At 39.2% G+C, this 23,548-nt stretch overlaps 1 protein-coding gene across 4 annotated transcripts in view; it reads right to left on the bottom strand.

Moving 5' to 3' along the window:
- Nucleotides 1-3,253: 3,253 nt before the first annotated feature.
- Nucleotides 3,254-23,548, bottom strand: part of HMGA2 (high mobility group AT-hook 2) — a 154,379-nt gene continuing 134,084 nt past the window's right edge. Inside the window, exons 5-6 of one of the 4 annotated variants that reach the window (XM_063133928.1) lie at nt 16,103-16,189; nt 6,117-9,561 (exon numbers count right to left, since the gene is read on the bottom strand). In XM_063133928.1, the coding sequence (XP_062989998.1) occupies nt 16,136-16,189 (54 nt within the window). In that variant the 3' untranslated portion in view covers nt 6,117-9,561; nt 16,103-16,135. Of the gene's footprint in view, nt 3,402-6,116; nt 9,562-13,253; nt 13,320-16,102; nt 16,190-23,548 lie in introns of those variants that run through there. The other 3 variants (XM_063133929.1, XM_063133927.1, XM_063133930.1) reach the window with 3 other exon arrangements.

Genomic DNA, 23,548 nt, shown 5'->3' on the forward strand with positions numbered 1-23,548 from the left:
CTTGGTCTTAGCTAGACCTAAGGTTTATCCTGGGGTTGTTCCTGCCTGCTCCCAGGATATCCTGTGTGTCATTTACATGAACAGGGATGACCCTGGGACGATCCCGGGATAAACCTTAGGTCTAGCTAAGGCCCTTGTGTAAAATAATTATACCATCCCATCATAGTAACGCTTCTTACGAATTTATATCTTGTAGGACACACAATGACATTTGTTGCAGTATTTTGGATAATGTCGAATAAAAAGCATGAAATAACACTGTGAAAGTGGTATAAGGAATGTGTAATGTGTCCCAACAGTTATTTGTGTACTTCAATACTGCTATAAAGCAGCAGTGCATATCTCCTGCAGATCCCCTATACCGTTGGCTGAAATTCACCCCCAGACCATGACAGAGCTGTCACCATGATTCACAGAAGGCTGTAGACAGGTATCAATGTACTTCTCACTAACTCTTCTTTTGTCATATGGAACCAAAGATTTCAAATTTGGACTCATCGCTCCATAAGACTTTCTGCCACAGGATGTTGCTCCATGTTTTATGGTCTTTCATGAACTGCAATGTCTTCTGCTTGTTGTCTTTCTGCAAGAATGGTTTCTTAGCTGCAACATGCCCTATAAGACCATTTCTTGTAAGACTTCTTCTCATGGTTGAAGCGTGTACTTTGGTGCCACATGACTCTTCCAGATGTTGAGCAAGCACTTTACTGGATTTCCTTCTTCCCCTCAAGGTAGTGATCTTTAAGTACTGTTCATCAGATGTAGACAACTTTGGGGGGTCTTCCACTGTGTTTTCTGTCTTCAACTTGCCCAGTTTCTTCAAATTTCTTTATGAAAGCTTAAACACCGCATCTTGAAAATCCTGTTCAGCTAATCAATACCTCATTAAATTGAATCTGGGGTGCTGGTGGTAGAATTTAACAAATACAGTACATGGAATAAAATTGCACATGGAATGGCTGGAGGCCCTCAAGGAGAGCCATCTCACAAGATATCAATAACTTTTTGGAAAACGCAAGGAATTCTTGTGACTTTTAAATTGTATTAATGTTTATTTGTATTTATTCTAATGTTAGATAGTGTTTTTCCAAGCAAATACACACTGAATGCCCAGATAAATACTTTAAATGTAATTTTCTTGGGTGGCGTACAACTTTTGCACAGTACTGTTTGTGTGTGTGTTTTAGCAATAGCACAAGTCCTTAACAATAACCAGGTATCTGTTTTATAGTGAGGTGCATGAATAGCTATAGAGTTATGAATAAAATGCAAGGGTCATTTAACCATCAAATAATCCCTGACTGCCTGGATCACATGACACAACAACCTCCAACAACCCGCCATTGGGCATATTCATAATGGCAGCCAGCACGTGGTAGTGGTGGGCAGCAAAGAAATCTTACCTGTCTATCTCCATTCCATCTGCTGAATGCTGTCCAGAGGAGCTTTTCAGAAAGTTAAGGGCCTCTGGGATGCAACAGCCTGTTTTGACCAGTTTGCTAGACATTTTGCAAATAGTCACTTGCATCTGAGCCAAGCTAGTGTACTGACCAGTTATGTTGTTATAGATACATTTCAGCTTGGGGAGCCTAAGGATGTATACAAACTCCTTGAAGCACTGAAGCCTACAACATGTTGTCTTCATCCCTGCTCATCCTAGATTGTGAAATCTGCCAGAGCTGGATTGAAGATTTGGTTCTTGCAGGTGGTGAAGGCTTCTTTGCTGGTGTTGTTCCTGCTGCCTTGAAGGAAGCAGTAATGGGGACTTCATTGGAAAACAAATTGTTTGGGACAACTTCTGTCCAGTGCCTGCATTTCCATTTTAGGGCAAGGTGCTGGAGTGTGTGGTTACTTCACAATTTCATGCAAGTTAATACTGATTATTTAGACCCATCCCAGTCCAGTTTCAGGCCTGGTTTGGAGACAAAAACAATCTTGCTTTCCCTGGTGGATGACATATGCCAGGAAATGGATGTGTCTGTGTCAGGAAGAGGTGCAACTCTGTTGGTTCTCTTGGACCTCTCAGTGGCTTATGGACTTTCTATGTGGGTTGGTCTTAGGACATGTGGTTTTATGGTGATTCTGGTACTTCCTGGAAGGGCAGTCTCGGAAAGTGGTGCTAGGGTTTTGCGCCATGGCCGTTGGCTTATGGAGCACTACAAGGTTCCATATTGTCCCAGAGCCTCTTAATATCTACATGAAACAACTGGGGAAATTTGGGCTGGAATGTCATCATAGGTGGATGACACCCAACTCTACCTCTTGTTTCTATCTAGTCCTCCGAGGGAGGCTGTAGAAGATGTTGTTTGTGTGTCTGAAGGTAAACAAGCTGAGGCTTAATCCAGGCAAGATGAAGTACAGTGAGTAGGGAAACCAATTCCTCTAAATGGAGATTTATTTACAACTGACTTATTTACAACAGGGTTGCACTCCCCCTGAAGGACCAAGTGCACAACGTGGAAGTTCTCTTGGATTTGGTGATAACTGGGGAAATCCAGGTGGTGGCAGTTGTCAGCTTAGGCTGGTATGTCAACTGCAATCATATCTGCAGAGGTCAAACTTTGCACCATTATCAACATCACTAACGGATGCATAGGACCCTGAATTGAAAATGTTGAATGAATGGCAGGCCCTCGGTTACAATCCGCCATTCAGTATTGAAGTTGCACATGAACTAGCTTTGGACTTGTCTCATCTGCAACTGTGGTAGGACTGCTTATTTGCAGTTCTAATGCCAGAGAGGTCAGCGCATTTACCCTGGTATTAGGTAAGAAAGTGCAGCCCAGTTGGGAGTCCAACATTGCCCCAATGAGACTTTTGTTTTTCACTGCTTTGTCCAAAAAAGATTTTATTGGGTTGTAGCAAGTTTTAACTGTAATTATTTATTGGATTTTACTGGGCTAGATGCTTGTATGTTAGTGTTATTACTGGCTTTATTAATTTTAATATTATGGTTTAATTTTTTTTTTAAAAAAAAAATTATACTGTATATCTATACACAGGAAGGTGCCTTTTACCCTAAACAATAAAAATAAATAAAAGTTGATTTCACATTCCTGGCATGAGCAGCATGAAGTGTGACAGAACACCATGCTTTGGATCCAGATTTAGGTGTGTGTGACTGGGCTGGTAGAAGCAGACTTCCCTGTCCCCTCCTCCCCAAGGAAGCCCTTCCGGCTCCCTAAAAATGCTATGCAGAGAGTTGGGGAACCCTGCTGAATTGGGCAAGTTGTGGTGCAGCAGGGAGGGGGGAATCCCCAAAATCAGGTGGGGGCAGTTTCTGTGAGTGGAGCCTTCTCATCCATGGAAGGCAGATTCTGTATCCAAACCCTCAAACTGCTATGTTCAACTTTTGGGTAATCCCAGCTATATTGTTTATGCCAGTGGACTGCTTGCATCACCTATAAAAAAGAAAAGAGAAAACATGTGATCAATACTGATATGAATCAGTCCCCAGTGGTCAGCAATGGGAAATCCAAGGAGGGAATGTTCTCCCACTGTGTTTGTACGAGGAGGCCTTGCATCATGTTCCTCTGCCTTCAGAGGCTTGGCTGGCTCTGATATGGGACAAGACCTTCTCAGCTGTGGCATCAAAAACATGGAACTCCCTGGAAAGCCGCAGTGGCTCTCTCTTTCTTGGCCTTCAGGCTAGCATTGAATATATCCCTGTTTTGCCGGGCCTTTGATTTGATTTAATAATCCTCCTGCTGTTGTGGCTTGTTTTATTCTTATTCCCTGTTGAACTCTCTGTTACTATTTGCATTATTATGATTTTAGCATGTATTTTTTTTGTTAAAAATGGTAGTAAATTACCTTGGGGGGGCTTTCTTGTCGAATGGTGAATTATGTTTTTTTTAAAAAAATAAATAAATAAATAAATAAATAAATACAAAATATATTGTGCCTTGACATGCCCAATCTTCCCGAAATGTTGAAGTTCCTATGAATTTGAAGTATGTTGGTCATCCTGAAGCAACTTAAGATGCATGAGCATACTGTAATAAATTAATTATCACTTGCTTTCACAATTCTCTTTAATCATGTATTAATTTTCTCCTGTTATTATTATTATTATTGGTTATTTATATAGCACCATCAATGTGCTATATAAATAAATAATAATGTAGCTGAAGTAGAATAAATCTCTTCTCTGTGTTTATATACAAGCAACTCACCTACATGCACCTGCTAAATTGGACCCTAGTGCACAAAAGCTTAGTCTTAGGCCTTAGCTAGACCTACCTTTTGTTCCAGGGGAGAGACCTCGCGTTGCAATTAGGAATAAACTATACTAAAAATGGTTGAGTATTACATACTGTGGGAAGTATTTACATACACCTTGATTTATGCTTTTTAAATCATAAAAAAATCATTAAATTTTATTTTCCTCAGAATATTTTGTTAGTCTGTAACTAGTTTCTGCAAATCAAAAGTTTGGATCCATCTAATGGTATGTTAAACAATTACCACTCAATCCTCAATCAAGAACAATGTAAATCCACTGTTTGGGAGAAATGACCCTTCATTGAATGAAATGGAGATCTTGTACAAAGGGGCATTCCATGTTGTACACTGATGTTCTGGTACCCAAGCATTCTCTAGCTGAAGGCTACTGAATTTGATCTGTCACTTTATTACATTTTTATCCTGCCTTTTCTCGAAGTCATTCAGGGTAGCATACATCATTCTCTTCCCACCTCATTTTATCTTCACAGCAATCCTGAGATTAATTAGGTTGAGAGAGACTGTGGCCGTTTCTACACCTGCCTTTTCCCCAGGGGTTCTCCCGGGATCATCACTGTGCATGCAAATGACACACAGGGGATCCCGGGAGCAGGCAGGGACGATCCCTCCATTTTCCTGGGATAATCCTTAGGTGTAGAAAGGGCCTGTGATTAGCTAAATGAGGATTTGAAGTTGCATCTCTGGGTCCTACTCCAGCACTCCATGACTACTATATAATGTTGGCCTCCATTGTTACCTATTCTTCTAATGCTGTAAGGTTATCCTGTGGATCACCACTTTTAGCTTTAAAGGCTAGGTTAGATAACTTCATATCATTGGTTATTTGACCTTTCATTATTAGTAACCATTACTTTCAAATAAATGAATGGGAAGACCAGGGTGAAAGATCAGAAGACGTTCTTTGAAAGGCATCTGAACCTTTCCCCTGACAACACGGTTATCTCCACATTTGTAAGATTATTTCAGCCTTCCCCAGCTATGCTATCTAGCGATGATGGAAGTTGTAGTCCATCAAATCTGGAGGGCACCAGGTTCGGAAGGGCTGGAATAGATATCCTGCGGAACAATTACACCACTATTTTTCATGATCTAACAAAAAAGACAAAGACAAAGCTTTCTCTTGCTCCTGTGCCTTGGATTTTCACTTTTATTGAAATTCAATAAATAAAAAATACTATTGAAATTAAGATGAACAATTCTACTCTCTCCATATACTAATTGACTTATGTGATTGCTAGGATTATTTTATATATTATTGGCTAAATGTCTTGATCTACAATTCTATTAGACATTTCCAATGCACATATGAAGGGGATTGTGGTGTAGTGGCTAAAGTGTTGTACTGGGAGTCGGGAGATCCAGATTCTAATCTCCACTTGGCCATGAAAACCCACTGGGTGACTTTGGGCCAGTCACAAACTCTAAGCCCAACCTACCTCACAGGGTTGTTGTTGTGAGAATACAAATGGAGAGGATTATGTATGCCACCTTGGGTTCCTTGGAGGAAAAAAGGTGGGATATAAATGCAACAAATAAATAAAATAATAAAATTTCCTATTCACAACAATGGTGGAACTACTACCTGTGTATATGGAGCAGTACCTATGATACTGTGAGTATATACTCTGGTGCACTGTGCATATTAAATCAGAAAATAATAGTAGGTGTACACCCAAAGCTGAAGCTGTAAATGCATGCATACATGTATGTTTACATTCCAGAAAACTCACTGTGGTCTTCCTTTATTTCTTAGGAATATGCCCATGTTGTTACATATTTTTCATGAATCGCCCATTTTGCTTGAACAAAGATAACTTACATGCAATTTTTTTATTTTTTTTACAAACTTGGTCCACTGGAACCAAACTTTATTGCTTATTTCATGGAGCTGTGACAAAACGCTAGGAATCAAATAACATGGGGATTACAGAGGCTATTATGTTTATTGCGCTGAACAGACGGTGATAATCCATTAAAGGAACATGTTCAACAAGCAAGCAATTCAAAGTACAATCATAGACAGCAACTCTATATGAATAACAAAGCAAAGAGCTAAGAGATAGGCAAGGAAAACAGAAAAAAGTAAACTGTAGTTATACATCTTGATACCTTTCTTCTGCAAGCCTATCTATCTTGCAGAAATGGCAAGAAAGTTAATGTCCAGTCTTATTTTGCAGTGACCAAGGACAGCAAAGAACAGTCCTATAAAATTTATCTCCCACAAAAATAAACTATATATATAAAAATTTTATGATGTTCTTTCTGTTTCAGTGGCCACAAACATTTATTTTCAGTCTGAAAAATGAGGTATAGAAGACCCTGAGAGGTAGTAATGTGTTTTGATTGTTCTACAATATATAGAAAATATAAGATTTAACTTGATCAGAGCTGTAAGTTTCTTGGAGTTTGATGTCTGACACACATCCATCAATAAGATTTGTTTCTTTTCATGCTGTTAAGCTGATCCAGCAGTTCCAGTACAATGCCCACATGGAACGCCATGCAGGCAAGGGCTACCTAATTTTCTTCAACGATTCAGAGAATACTCTCATGTGCACAATAGAGATTTCCCATAGTGTATTCAGAGCACTCCCTAAAACTGACGGAAATGCCACAGCCTCCTTCCTGAATGGAACTTGTGTACACATTGAACCCATGGAACTTAGGAATGTGGCCTAGGTCTTAAAAACCCATGGTTATAGTGTAGTATGAAATTTTAGAGTCCTCACCCAGTGTCCCTATTAGACAATTAGATGTTTTCTTCCAACAACGGTTCACATGTTAGGTAACGTTAGGGCCTAATCTACACCAAGCAGGATATTGCACTATGAAAGCGGTATGAAAGCAGTATATGGTATGTGTCAATGGGCCCCAACAGTTGTCAGTGCACTTCAGTACCACTATAAAGCAGTAGTTTTGCTCTTGTCTTTTATATACTGCTTTCACAGTGCAATATCCTGCTTGGTGTAGATTAGGCCCAGGTTGCCTTTGTTTTATTTTGCTTATAAACTCCTTTTTTAGTGTCCCCCAACAAGATGTACTCTTGTTTCTCAGGGAAGCCCTTGTGTCTTAATATTCTCTCTTGTGAAGCAGCCAGTAAGTAGTTTTCCTTAGTTGCATTTGGCTAAGTACTAAAGTCATACTGGAGAAAGCCTTCCTGAGAAACTACCCCTGGCCCAAATAGTAAAACAATGTTAACAAGAAGACATATTGGCTGTGTGTGAGAGGCACAAAGAGAGAGAGAGAGAGAGAGAGAGAGAGAAGACAGAAGTATTAAACAAACTCTACATAGGAAGCATTTAAAATAAATCTGGTTGACACATATTACAAAAAAAATCACATTTGTGAAAAATACATGAAAATACTTGACAAGTATTCTCATACAATCTACTAGTTTTTTAAACACACACACATTTGTGATTGCATTATGCAAAAGGCTGAGCTTGTTGCCTCCCACCTACAAATTTCAAGTTTCTTTGAAGGGTAATTTTTAATATGAAAGTAATTAATATGTGTTCATTTTCCACAAAGTTCTTTTACGAAAATAGTTTTGATTAGGGATTTATTTATTTATTTATTTGCAGTCCTAAATGTTTCAATCTTAAGAAAAACTAATGCTGAAAGAAACAACAAGTTCATTCCATTTATAGTCTGGAGGTAGGTCTTTGTCAATCAACTAGTCCATTTCTTAAAAAAATTCATTTGAGGTACAAACTTGGACAGTAATATTAATCATTGCAGTTAATTATTTTTATGTCATGTAGTGTTGTTGAAAAAAAATTATCCTTACAAACCTTATGAGCAATTCGGTACAAAAATATATTCAAGTTAATGGTACATTACATAGAAATTTAGCAGAGAAAAGGCATAGTACATTTTTAAAGAAAAAATACATAGCTATGCTGGAAAACACTAAAGGCATTGTGTCCATAACTGCAATTAGGTGACAGAAGTAGAAATAAGGGGGAAATGCAGAAATTCATGATTACCTACCCAATAATAATTTCCTGCATTGTTTGATTATAGCAGCAAATGTTTATATGAATGTTGAGTTAATTGTAAATATCAGAGGTAGTATTGAAAAGTGGGGTAATATTGCATTTGTTGCTAAAAGTGCTGCTTCGAATGAAAAACATGGGGACATATGACTGGGATAAAGCTGCCCAGCAACCTGTGTCAATGTATATTGCTTAAAGGTAATAACAAGTTCACTTGAGGTACATGGTATTGGCTCTTGCACTGAGATGTGTGAGTGAAGAAGAGAGTGATCCATTCCTCAGGAAACAATGCAATGGACTTGCAGCATTGGGTTAAGTCAAACTAGGAATTTGAATCGTTTCCCTTGGTTCCAGTATGATAGTATTTAGAATCATTCTGAGGTATTGCTTTAAATTCATTGAAGAATCCAAAATTTTGTTGCTAAATCACTGTCTTGAAAGAGGGTCTGATGCATTAGTCATTTCTAAACAACATGAGGCTCTCTAGAAAGCATATTCTTGAATTCCCAGAGAGGTGTGCTGCTGAGTTCTGTTTAGTACTACTTCTGCAGATATATATGTATTAGTAAATATACAATGTATCTTTGTCATTTTTCCCTTTTTGCAAAGTACCTTTTTCTTGTGTTTCTTTGTTTCCTGAATATCAGCTGAATTAAGTGTGTGTGTGGAAGGGGGGAGAATCAGCCTTCAACTTATCTTGAAATAACAGTAATATTTTAAAAAATCAAGCATAAATCTAGAACAAGGCTATAAAAAGAGTAGTATCTAATCCTTATCTTTGGTGTTCTAAACAGGGAGTTTACTAAGCTAGGGAGTGGGTTATCAGAGGTGTTGTAAGGACTGGTGTCAAACACCAAGGCCTTCCTATTTGAATGCCCATTATAATTAATATTTTACAAAAGTCTTATTTATACGCAGTGCAGTGAATGAATGAAAACCTGGTCCAGAGATTTACTGACCCATTCACCCTTACTTAGCAGCTCAAACAAACTATTAGTAGGTTAAAGGAAAAAAGTAAGAGAAAACAGTAATCAAATGTTGCATCATTAATCTGTGTCCCCCTGTGTTACAGCAGTTTCACTAAACCTGGGACAGTGAAGGGATTACAACAAAGGTGAATAATAAGTCCTTTTTAAGGTTATGTGATTCCTCCCCCCTCCCCAGGCCAAAGTAGAAAGATTGTGGCAACAGAAGCAAGTGGTCAAGGCAGTGTCTTCTCCCTTCAAAAGACCCAACTGCTGATGAGGTAGAAATTGCAAGGTGTGGTCTTTTAATCATCTTCTGCAGATTCTTGTGAGGATGTCTCTTCAACCTGTTCCTGGAATGTGCAACCAAAATGATGAATTAGTGATACAACTATTAATTACATTATTAATTGACCAGTTCCGGCTATCATATCTTATCTTAATAAGGTGCGATATGGATGAGCACTTGCTTGTGCATTCATCCCCTTTGCTTTTCCTTCCACAGCATGAGCAAACAAACCAGGAAGCCTCTAATTAAGCACAGTTGCCCATTTTGCCCGAATCAGAAAACTACGGTTAGCAGTTTTTAAAGAGGCCAGGATATAAAACCAGCTGTAGTTTAAATTACTGGCTGGTAACTGCAGTTTCCTAGTCTGGACAAAACACAAAACTATGGGCAGAATCCAATGGGTCACTTCCACCCCCTGCTGATTCCTTTCTGCGAGTGGTGGGTCCTGCTGATTCCTTTGCACAAGTGGGACCCACCACTTATCCATGGAAGATTTAGCGTACTCTCGCTCCATCAACCTGCCTAACAAATGTTTCCTCTTGTTGCAGGTTGCCCCAGAAGCAAAGCTCATTCATATCTTGGCTTATTAGGAACTAGTTAACCCTCTCTTTTGCTATCTGTTCTCCATGAGAACTAGCAGCATATAGATACTCTTTGCAGTTAATTTCTATGAGTGTGGCATCTACAACTACCAATGCTGCTTTAATTGTAGAAATCACACCTAAGCATCCCAGTATGCTATCCCTTCACATGGAACTTTAGGATCACAGGCATGTGTGTGCCTGAGGGCAAATGTATGGAGGAAAATAGGTGGCAAAAATTACTATAGGCAAAATCCAACAGTGTCATTCCACAAACTCAAATAGCATTAGGGGAGCTCTGCCAAGTCTTTCCATTGCACAAGGTCTTGTGTATTATGTTTTTGCAACTGATTGTGCAAGCATAAGGCACAACTGGTTGCACAACGAGTTGTGCAAAAGTAATACGCAACTGTGCTTGCATAAATGTGACTTTAGCTGGATTCTCCTCTTGCACGTTGTGTGGAACCTAGGTTTTGCTAGTGCAACATAATTTGCGTTAGTGGAATAACATAGTTGGTTACTGCTTCATATTAGCACTTCAGCTTTCCAATGGGAGAGGAGGCTTGTATATCTTCTAAAGAATGAGAATCTGATTATTATTATTATTATTATTATTATTATTATTATTATTATTATTATTATTATTTCCGTACTGCATAATCAAAGCTCTCTGGGTGCTTTACATAAACATATAATGGAAATAGTTTAAAATTTTTAACATAGAAAAATTAAATCAATGTAAACAACTAAAAACAATGTAAATAACAATGGTCCCCCGCAATAGATCTGTTATAAAATAGCAGACACAGGTTCATCATATACCATTAAATGCCTGGGAGTAGGCAGGGTGGACTATATCTGGCATTGAAAAATTGGCAGTTTTGGCACCAAGCAGGCATCAGTGAGGAGCTCATTCCATAGTGGGGGAGGGCATCACTGAGAAAGCCCTCTTCCTTGTTGGCGCCTTCTGAGCCTCCCTCTGGGGTGGCACTCAGAAGAAGGCCCCAGATTATGTTCGTAGTGTCCAGGTATATTCAGGTCGGGAGAGGTGTTCCATCAGGTACTGAGTTCCCAAGCCATGTAAGGTTTCATAGGTTAAAACTAGCACCTTGAATCGGGCTTGGAAACATACAGGCAGCCAAAGCAAACAGGCCAGAATTGGTCTTATATGTTCAGACCTTCTGGTCCCAGTTAATAATCTGGCAGCCACTCTCTAGTTATTAAACATATCTCTAGGACGTCTCAGTGTACAAAGTCCTTTACAGTGCTTATCTCATTTATCCATTCAGCCAACAATCTTGGGAAGCAGGTTATGCTTGGAAATAGAAAGCTGCCCAAGGCCGCCCAACAAGCTTCACAGCAAAGTGTGAATTTGAACTTTGGCTTCCCACATCCTAACCTATCACAGTATACATGACATCAAATTGTCTTTCAGCTCAGCTATTATTTAGGTTTTAACCAAGCACCACTACAGTACTCAGTCTGAAGCTTGAAACATGTGTAAAAACAGCACAGTTATAACAGGCAACATCTAAAATCTGGACTAGCCATGCAAAACAAAGGCTTGACACAGATTTTTTTGGGGGGTGTCTCTCTTTCACTCTCAGCAGCAGTCCTCCTTCCCTTTCTTTGGCCTTAAAAAATGCATAGGGGCCATCTTCTGCCCTTGCTGTACCGTGCCATCCTTTTTACACTACTTATTCAATTAATGTGCAGTACCTTTCAGGATATGGGTGGTAAACTGGAGACAATAAACACTGCTGATAAAAGGGGCTGTTAGCGAGAAGTTGATTTTTATCAAATGCTGCACATCATCTTGTAAGACAGCATGTGAAAAAGATCTAGGGCGAATAGGTAAACATTTACTCGTATAGCAAACTGAGACCTTTTAAGAATGACCAGCTTATAACAGTCTTCATACTTTAATAGATTTGATTTTCCACATGGCTTCATTTTGTCTGGGTGGCTAACTGACACAATTTATAACTCTCTTCCTTTCCCAGGCCACTGCAGTACACCATTCAGTAAAGCATGCCTTACAGCTTGTCTGCATTATGTGACCAAACTTCCATTCATTAGTGTTTGAAACACTTCAGCTGTGAAGGGGATCCTAAATGCTACCATGTGTGACACTACTGCACAAGAGCAGCATGGAAGGGAAAAAAACAACACTAGGCTTTAATCATAGGCCACTGCTTACTGCAATCCTTTTTCAAAAGGTTTCAAACATCCACCCCCCCCCCAAAAAAAAGGCTTGAAAAAGCTGTAAATCCAGGGAATAAACACAAGTACAAATGAATGGATGACAGCTTAAAAAATATAACCATAGCAGCATCAAGCCATGAGATTTCACACTGGTTTTGTTTAGTCTGCTCTGGGTTATGTGGGAAATGGGGAAAGCATGAAGCAAAAAGGCCCCCCTGCTAAACTCTGGGCCTCAAATATTTAAGCCAGTAGGTTTATACCTCTTGACTAGGAAACAGGCCATGACCCTGAGATAGTCTCTGGAGAATGAGGCACAAAGAAAGATGTAGCATGATCAAAGCCACGGACAGACGAAAGAGAGAGAAGCCAAGTGTCAGCTAACCTCTGACCTTATCTTTTCAATTAATATTTAAATTACAAAAAGGCACCAAGCTATCACACATATATAGTTTTCTTCTCCACAATAACTTATTTCCAATCATCCTAATATTACTAGGTTATGCGACTGCAGAGAAGCTGGTGTTGAGATGAATTTGACACAGCCCAGTTAGTATTTATTTATTATTTATTTCCCAAATTGTTCCAAACCCTGGGGGCATGTTGCAAATATATCCTTGTCATATTTTCTTTCTTCACAACAGTGATAGTTTAGTTTGAAGGACGGTGATTTGTCCAGAGCAGTGAGAGAGGGATCTGACCCTTGGCTTGCCACAGCTTAATCTAACACTATTCCCATCCTAAACCAAGTTTAGGTTATTTCCCCTCATCCTTGACAAAGGTTGTTGCCAGGCAGATCCATTATATCACTCTACTTTAGCTGTTGAAGTGTTTACAATGGTTTCTGACATCATAAATAAAAGTTGCATCCTATACTTGGCTAATGCGGCATATTCATCCATGTCTGCCCCACTTGCTGTTAAAATATCTTAACAAAACACAATTATATTTGCCTTTATATTTACCTTTTTCTGTGCCATTCTATTTACCTTCTATTTACTGTTTTTTGAAAGGGTCGTCTATTTTTATTGGTATCCACCTGTGTGGGGAGAGGAGATTTAATACTCCCTTCCTTGGCCACAGTTTTACTGGTGGTTGCCCCCTGCCCCCGCCACCATCATGAAGCTGTGGGGCTTAGATAAAAGGGGAGAAAGGGGATTATCGGTAAAATCATGCCAGAGGAGGGAAGTATTAAAATTTCAAAAATGTAACAGATAGTTATGGTTTAATGTGCAGTTTGGCTGTTAGATTGATTTTATATGTGAAGGTACCCAAAAGTAGCAGCCCAACTCATAGGTTTTGGAAGACCAGATTTTGAACAATGAGCTCCATCAGATGAGTGTTTTATTGCACTTTCGTTACAGGGTATGCACAGATTTTTGCGAGTCCCTCTGATGACAACGTCTGCCTACCGCACATCTCCCACCCTTCTAGCCTCCTTTTTATGACAAAAAAACACCCCAGTAAGTCTGACTTATTTTTAAAGACAGAAATTGCCATTATCTCCTGCTGTGTGCAGGAGAAGCACCATAATCAAGATAGGCCACTGAATGGGCCATGTGCACATTGTTTACTTCATCTTTCAAAGGAGGAAGTAATGAGGGACAAAGGTGTGGGCAGAGAAGTGACGGTAAGCAAACCTGATTTTCCTCTGTGTGATGACACTCAATGCCTCTTATTGTCCTTTCTTTTTCTCAATAAGTTTCACTCCAGAAAAATACTTCATCACAAACACTGCACAGGGAGCTGCTTCAAATTGCTTAACACGGAGACTGGCATCCATGGTTTTGTTACAAGTAATTGCTCATGAAGGTGGGCCTTAGGCATTCTATAAAGGGGCAGTATAGTGTGGATATTTTTGTAAGATTTTATATGAAGTAACCCAGCATATGTATTGGGGAAACCAGCTAAGAAAGGGTACACAGAAAGTTACGTATCTTAAATAACCTGGACCATTTGTTTTCTTATAGCAAATATGTTATAATGGTGATTTTTGTCACATTGTATGGAGAGGAATAGTATTAATCTGATCAGGCTGAAGCTTACCAGGTCTGGGTCTGGTCAGTGTCTGGAAGGGGGACTATATGTAAGACTTTGGCCATTGCTAGACCAGGCTATATCCCGGGCTGATACCCAGGATCGCCTCTGTGCGTCCAGATGACGCACTGGGAATCCTGGGCTCAGGGAGGGATCAACCATCCCTGGCCCCAGGATATAGCCTACCCCTTTCAGCCCAATTTTCCCCACAGTCTCGGGTGAGACCGCAAGTATATAGCCCGTTCTGTGGCTTTTCCCGGCTCTGCGCAATTATTCTTGCGTAGCCAGGAGAAGCTGGGGGCAGGGTGGGGGGAGCGGGGAAACAGATTTTTTAAAAAAACTTACCTGGGCTCACGAGCGTTCATGCGCCTCGTCCCTTTAAACAATTAAAAATGGCGGGCGCAATGGCTCTCTTTGTGAGCTCGTCGCTCCTGACGTATAAACTTGCACAACAGCCCGTGATAGTTGCATCACGGGCTCTCCCCTCCTCTGTCATGCTTTTTAAGGTAGGTCTAGCAAAGGCCTTTGTCTCCCAAGCCCAACTGAGATAAATGATCCAGAAGGATACCATAGTTGAAGCACTGAAAGCTGCTGAGAGGTGCAGGAGAACCAACAGGGTCACAGTGTCCCCATCCATTCCCTTGCATAAGTCATCTACTAGGGTGACTAAGGCTGTTTCCATGCCAAACCCGGCCTGGACTGGACTGGATTGCTGTATGAGGGAAAAGAGAAGCCGCTATTGTGTTCTTTTCCCCATCAATCCATCTGGTCCTTAGCTGTTGCAGCTATCCTTACAAAGACCATATTTGTAATTAGCTCTTGCAGAAGCTGTTCGCAAGTATATAACAGATGGTATCTTAGCAAAAGTATATGTAATGGCTGAGGGCCAGACTAGGGTGGAACGACTAGGGCGCTGTGGTGGCTTCTCCCGTTTCCCTCCCAGACAGTTGTGGGTTAGCAAAGATAAACAAAATTATAATCATATGGACAAGTAAATGGGAGTAAGGCCTATTGAACACAACAGGACTCACTTCAAGTAAACATGCACAGGATTGGGCTGTAAAACTCTGCTGCTCTGCATGTATGACAGAGACAGGAGACACATTTACCAGCCAAAATATTGGCTGCAGGTCTCTAGACAAATGTTAAAACAGCAGCTTTGAAGTTAAGAGAAAGAGATTGAAAATCTAAAGCCAAGAGTTGTCCACACCTCATTAGGACCTAGCTATGTGGGAAGGCCAAGCTGCCGCTTCCTGGTCAAGCGTGCTTACCCATTGGAAAGGGGGCTTCAGGAAAGTAAGATAAAAGGGTCTTTCAAAGTGGAAGTGCACAGTGACATTTTTATGAGCACCAGTCAAGAAGGATTCCAAGGACTGAACAACTCGCAACCATTACAAAGCTTATTTCACAAAGAAAAATGAAGAGCAACTTTAAGGGGTTTAACAAGCACGTTTTTCGTGGGGGTGATGTTGGTTGAATTGGAGAATCTTTTTAATAATATATATATATATATATATATATATATATATATATATATATATAAAATTGTGCTAAGCTTTCTTGGTTTTCTCTCAAAATTACCTTTAATTGCATAAATGAAGTTTAATGAGCACAGCTATAGCTTTCTTTAAGAATGCTCAGCGGGGGAAATTATCAGGGCAATAGGATAGGGCTTCAAACAGTTTGAATAATAACTTGTAGTATAATCTACTATATGAATTTCCCTGTTTTTGAAGTTAAAAAAACTTAAGAGATTTCCACAAGGAATTTGGTCACTGATCTTACCACACAGATAGTGAAAGCCCCATCACATCTAGGTCAAAATGCGCGGCGGCTCCTGACGCTTCTCTGTCGTCGCTCCGACGTCGCTTCCTGAAAACAGGAAGTAATTAGGCCCATTCAGTCCGGTAGGAGAGAGCAGCAACCGGACTTTTTCGGGGGGGGGTGTTTGCCGCGCAACAAAGGCCAGAAGGGGCGGAAGACGCGCGAGACAAGAGGCAGACGACGTCATGTGAGCAATCCGTGAGTGCCCAGTAACGAGTGTGCAGTAAAACGCTTGTCGGATGGAGCTTTAAGTGCCAGCAGCAGTAAAGCAGATACCTAGCTTCATTATACTGAATCAGACCATGGGTCCATCTAGTCCATTACTGTCTACTCTCACTGCCTATGGTTCTGCAGGGTATTAGGCAGGGGTCTTTCCCAGTGCCTGCTGACTGATCCTTTGGAGATGCTAGGAAGTGAATCCAAGTCCTTTTGCATGTGGTCTCCCAAAGCTATGCCCCGCATTATGTTCTGGATTTAATATTCTGTTTCATAATAAACAATGGGTCTACACTGAAAAGCAATTTCACCACAAGGGAACTGGAAATGCTTCCTTGAGTACTGTTGAATGTGTTGAATCCCCTTTGGATGCCCAATAGAAAAAAGTATTCAGAATCTGACATTTTGCATTGAATACGCCTTGCGACCTTCCTTTTCCCTGCCCCCAGCAGCTCTTTTATTATGCAATGCTTCATATCCCTAATTTAAATTAATATATCTAATAAAACCTAAAGTAATATCCCTAGTTTAAAGGAATATCTCTATATCTAAAATTTAAATTAATTCTAACAGATCCTCAAATACTTGATATGGTTATGCGGTATATAAATATTACAAATAAATAAATAAATATTCATCATTCATTTTATAAAAATTATTTATAGGCAACTCTACCACAAAAGGTGATCTAAGTAGCTCATAGAAAAATTATGACATATCTTTATTATCTTATTATGATCTCCTGCTCATGGATATAAGGCAAAGCATTCAGAGATCTTTATTTTTCAGATTTTTGAATATCTCTGAACACCCTGAAAATAATGGGAACAAAAGGTGTGCATTTTTTTTATCACCATCTGCTAAAACAAACTATGCTATTAGATGTCTCGCTTTCTTCCCTATCCTGTTTCTTTCTACACAGAATAGCTTTTTGTAAATACTCAATAGGGTTATCAAGCTTATGAATGCTTTACATGCTATCGCAGCCATATGGTAACTACTGAGGAGTGCTTCCATGTGACAGAATCTCCACACAGTGGCTGTAATATAAATAAGCAACTTGCTACATGAATTGGTCCTCTTGCAAATTCCTGGTGCTGCTGTGGAGATTTATCATGCAATAGCACTTGAGTGATCCATATCTGTTTTAGCTACTGTGTGGAGCCCCTGTTATGCAGAACCACTTTATCAGTGGTATCTATCTGAGCACCATACTGTATGAAGCAAGCCAAATGTGAAACTGTAATTTTAGGTGAAGCTTGTTAGTTATAGGTTCTCTAGGATATCATTAGCCTGCCAAGGATTCTGATGGAATTCTAGACATGGATTTATTATATCATAAGGAAAAATCTATTTTCTTCTGAAGATTTTTTTTAAAAAGAACCAGCTTGTCTGAAACACACAGTAAGATTCATAATGGCTTGCGGTCTAGTGTGTTCCAGCTAATGGGGGCTTGGCTGTTGAAATCAGTGTACAAAGAATCATCTTGGCATCCTATAAAGACATTTTCATTGGATTGTGTCATGATAGTTTGAATGCACAAATGCAGGTTGTGGCTCATTACCTCAAGGGTCAACCCACTTTCCAGAGATTTTTCTAATAAGCTGTGATCTAGATGTATGTTGGAGCATTCACAATACAGATTCAACTCATATATTTTTACTGTTACTCCCAATGCTTTATGGAAAGAGAGCCTTAAAATAGCCAAACATAGGGTTGCCATACGTCCCGAAAAACTGGGAATGTCCCGATTTCCAGGAGATTCTGAAATGTCCCGACTGGCTGGGCAAGAATCCCGGATTCCTGGTCCAGTTGGCCAGAAAAATTCTGACCTCCAAAATGGTGTCTTGAGCCTGCTCAGTGAAGCGGCAGCAGCAGAGAAAAAGACGCATCAATCTGGTGCCTTTTCCAGAGCGTCACTGCTCCTCCACAGGCTCATCTGAGTCACTCACTGTGACTCACCTTATTGCGCCTGCAGATGCGAAGAGGAACAACAGCGAAGAAAGGCGCACGTGCTCTCCTTAGGCTACCTGAACCCCATTCAATGCAAAGGAGTTGGGTGAGCTTGGCTGGTTGTGGTCAGACCTTTAGGGTAAGCGTGGGGCAGAGCTGCTGGGTTATTTGTGGGGGAAGAAAGACAGTTTTGTGGGGGACGGGAGGGAGTGAGTGAGTAGGGACGAGGGGATGAAGGAGAGGAAAAGAGAGAGGGGAGAAAGGAAAGAAAAGTCACTCCCCCAAAAATCGCCCTTCAAAAATCCACCTCCTTGGATTTGGGTTGCAAGCCTCAAGTCTGTTACTTGGAAGTAAGTTGCAGTGAATTTAAGATGTCTGGTTTTACAGTTGTTTTAATTGAAAAATTGGGCTTTGCAAAAATTGGGCTTTACATATTGCTCAGTTTTTTTAAAAAAAATCTAGTGTCTTTCCCCCCCGTCAAAAATTGTTCCTGTTTTGTGGATTCAGAATATGGCAACCCTAGCCATACAAGAAGGCAAAAGTCCCTAAAAGAAGAATGAAAAAGCTCCTAAAAGAAGAATGAAAAAGTCCCTAAAAATTAGCATCCATGAACTTATATCTGCTTCCTAAATCTTTTAGAATTTTATCTTTTCAGACTCTGAGACAACTTCATGCATAGCTTTTTCCTTCTTTTACACAGAGATTAACTGAAAATGCAGGTATAAAGGCAATCTCTGAAATGCTGTGCAAATATATTTTCCCTGCAAGCACATGAATAAATTCATTGTTTGTATCAGATTCCTGATCTATATATTTAGAAAAGATACTTGTACTTCCATTCCAGTGTTCTATATGTTACAAATACACAGAGAGACTAATTCTGAAAAGCATTTTGTTTTATGAAAAGCAGTTGTTACTTTCCAACACTGATAAAGGGATCACTTACCAAAAAGAAAATACATCATCATCATCATCATCATCATCATCATCATCATCATCATCATTATTTGCATTTACATACTGCCTCACAGCCAAAGCTCTCTGGGCAGTTTACAAAGAATTAAACATGGAACATTAAAAAAAAATACAAAATTTAAAACCATAAAAAGCATAAAAACAGTTAGCGCCCATTGCACTCAACAGTCATAATTTTATCCAGGGTGGATTGGATTTAAATCAATTTGATTTAAAGCACAATTTAAATCACTACTCAGAAAGACTCGATTTAATGATGTGACTCCCCCCCACCCCAAAAGTGCACTCTTCCTCACTATATTTTATACAACTCAGTTACCAAAGACTCATCCTTGCTGGTATAATCTTAATATTTACAACCAGATAAAGGTTTCATTTTTAAAATAGCAACTTCTCAGATTAGTTTTACAGTTATATAAAAAAAATACTGATTTGGTTATACTATTAGAAACACATCATAGATAGATAATTATGAAATTATTGCGAGGTGAACTATCTCCAGTTTAATAGGTTTATCATTCATATTTGGACAACTTTTCTGTTGTACTTTATTGGAAGGAGAAAAATAATCTTATAGAAACCTCTGGAAGAGCATAACATTGTGAATGGATTAATGGAATTCATTTACCCAAAAATTTAAACAGCTTCATGCTACATTATTAAAAACCAATCCTTATTTCATGATGAATAGAAAATCTATCTTTAGATTTTTCCTTAAAAAGAATGTTTTTTACAAAAATCTAATTTAAATAAAACAAAATTGATTTAAATTTAAAAAATCTGATTTAAATAAAAAAAATGATTTTTTTGAATTATTTTTAAAATCATTGATTTTTATCCACCCTGATTTAATCTGATATTATGAGATCTGTACCAAAGTATGAACTTGCAATATCATCATCAGATATTCTAAAGATCTTTGTTTCAGCAATCCTTTTGGCACATGTGATCGAGACTGTTCCAAATGTATTTAGATGCATATTGTTTTTAAGCTTCAGAAATGATAAGAATCAAGTATGTCCTGGTTTTGGGGTTGTTGTTGTTGTTTTTAAGGCTTTAGTTTGATAATCTTTATTATGTGTCTCTAAAAACAACTACTTCCTTTGTATTATTTTACAATATAATTCACCCATAAGGCATTCTGGTTAAGGATAGAGCTGTTTCAAACTGCTTGAAAATTAGGACACAGGCCTATTTTTCTCAGATGCTTAATTTAAGTAAGACATTACAATAGATACGTCTGGATTGATCAGTTTGATTTTAGTGGCTGAAAAAGCAGCAATATTGATATGTGAAACTTTCCATCCATAGAGCTGTAAGATACCTACCCACTTTTCTGCAAGACCTGTTTAAACTTACTGGTGGCTTGCAAGTAGATCTGGTATCCTTTTCTAAAACAAGTTCACTGCAGGAGTTCTCTCTGTTGTTATAAATCACTTCAGAGCTATCATGTAGATGTACACATATCTCATGATTTAAGGGTTTGTATTAATACTGAGAGAATATCACTTCCCAGTGGAACCTGCTATTGCGTTCTCCAGCTGCAGGATGGGAAATCCTCTGGGTTCTGTAACTGTCTGAAGGTCTCGTCGAATTTTACATAGTGTCTTCACGGCCCTAAGCTAGAAAGCATCTGTCCCTAAAGTAAGATTTAGTGAATGGATTTGCCCTGTAATGTGTCTAAAAGCTGGAAGATAATGACATTTATAGAACTGTAGTAAAAAGGGGGTAGAGTAGGGACTATATTACGCTCTGCTATATTTTCCACAAAGATCTAAAGAAAACTAGCGCCTTTATTTGATAATCAGGACAGGGGTTTGGTATACAACAAAAAACCTAATCCAAACATGCTTGGAAGTACACATGTTTAGAAGTTCAAGCCCTAGCCTTCAGTGATACATTGTTCCATATATACAAGATCATACCTTTTGTCTCTGGAGAAAATACATGATTTCAAATGCACAATCATTAATACAAGTGGAACCTGCAGTGTGGAGTATTCCTATTCAGGGTGCCAGCTATGCTCTTTTCCAGGACATTCTATTCTGCCCTCCATATTCCCTCTTCCATACCCAAAGCAGTTCTACATGAAGCTTTTATTACACGCTTGTGATTGGTCACTCACAGACAATTACAAGTCCAGGGCATCTCCCACACTTTCTGATCTTTATCCTGCTTTCAAAAAGATTGGAGATAACCCAGTAAGGGACGTTAATCCAATATATCGGCTATGTGTAATGATGGCATTGTACTATAACCACAGTGCCATCTACCAGCTGTAAAATGAAACCTATAGAATTCAATCGAGAATGGAAATCTTCAGTTCAAAGCATGTGTCCACCTGTGTAAAGGAGTCAATCTTAATCCTGGAAAGAATCTGAGAGCAGAAAGCCCTGGTAAGGATGTGGGATTTCAGCCTCGTGTGATGAACTCCCCCAGACTCAGCATTGTGGGGCCACTGAGCATGCTCAATCCCCACTTTATTTTTTTTTGTGGGGGGGAAGTCTTTCCTTGGGGTTTTTTGTCTAATTGTTTTTTTCTGTGTGTGTGCTTCTGCAAAGCTAGAGGTTCCCAAAGCCTGCTCCCTCTTGTGGGTGGATGGTTTTAAAATGAGTACACTATTGGTATAGGATAGATAGAAACTTTACACCATGCCTAGGGAATTTTATTAAATCCATTAGTCTAATTTAAGTATGAGTAAATCCAGTTTCAACCTTGCCTGTTTAGTAGGGGCCGCTGGTTGTGGTGTGGTAAATAACTTATATTATCTGAGCGGCTGACATAGATGCTAACTGCATTTATTACAAAGACAAAATGAAGCTCCAACCACACAGAAGCAATTTTTTCAAGGACAGACATCTTTTAATGCTAATGCATGAATCAGGCTCCAAGATCAGCTTTATCTGAGGCTTTGCCTCTCCAGAAAAGGATATAGTATCTGGGGCAGTATCCAATCAGACATGTCAATTGCATTGTGCTAATGAAAGGGGCCCTTAGTGCAATGCCAGTACCATTAGCTGGCGCAACAGGTTTTCCAGGGATTCCACCACACAAGCTAACACTACTGGTTGCACTAGAGATCCCTTATGCTAGCACAATGTAATTCACATTAGTGGCAATTTCCAATTGGATACTGCCCCTGGTATCTGTTTTGGTGTATTAGTTGGTTCTACACACATCTTTCTTCAGTGGTCACTGGTGTGAATATAAACTTTCAAGAGATTAACATATAGGTCCACGTAATCACTGTGAAATGGCTGATAACAAAAGGAAGAATTAGCCAAGCTAAGACTTTTCTGTTATCCCAGGCTTTTAAGGTATTTTAGTACTTTTAATGTTAGAGATCCACTACTTTTAGTCCCTGCAATATGGCTTTAAATTTTGCATCCATGTTGTATTTTATGCTTTGTACGTGTACGTCTATTGGTTTTACATTGTGTTATTGTTTTTATTTTGATTTCATTGTTATTCCATTTTTATTGTTCTTTAAATTATACTGTACAATGCGTAGAGAAATATATTTTTGAGATGTTTAATAAATTAATTAATTAAATAAATATATTTGTGCTAGGAGAAGATAACAGATCTCATTGAAAAACATTATTACATTTTGAGAGACCTTCCAGAAAAGCATGTAGGTATCTTAACCCTACAAAAATAGAACAGTCTACTTGGCTGGGGCCTGTCTTGTGGTCCTGGGCTGTTCGTTTTCAGCCTTATGGTAGTCCTTGCTTCCTATCTAGAGTAAGCTAGGGTGCTGATCCAAACTGCAACAAAACACTCTGGTACCAAGGTTTGGGCACAACAACTCAAAGTCCCATTGATGGATATATTTCTAATTTAATCCAGAAAGCCTTATGGAAAAACCATCTGTGAGGATATTTTGAAGGAAACAGATGGAAAAGGAAGCATGTAGTGTAAGATTTACATTATCCTCCATGAACTTCCATGTAGTCCTTATGTTTATATTTTATCACTGTTTCCTCAGACAGCTCAGATTAGGAGCTGCATGAGCTCATGTTCGTGTTAATTTTTAGCCTGAACTATTTGCCTTTAAAGATCATTTAGGTAGTATAAAACAAAAGGGAGTAGTAAGGCAGACTGATGGTGAATGAACTATGGCAGGACTCTCATCGCTCATAGACATCACACCCTTCTCAGGCTTATCTCCCTCCAGCCTCCAGAAAATAGGATCTCCAGTTCTCTTGAGGCTCAGATCCTGAGAAGCAGAGGACAAAGTTGGGAGATCAGAGCCCAAACATG

Source organism: Elgaria multicarinata, chromosome 9 (assembly GCF_023053635.1).
Source record: "Elgaria multicarinata webbii isolate HBS135686 ecotype San Diego chromosome 9, rElgMul1.1.pri, whole genome shotgun sequence".
Classification (NCBI taxonomy): Eukaryota; Metazoa; Chordata; class Lepidosauria; order Squamata; family Anguidae; genus Elgaria; species Elgaria multicarinata.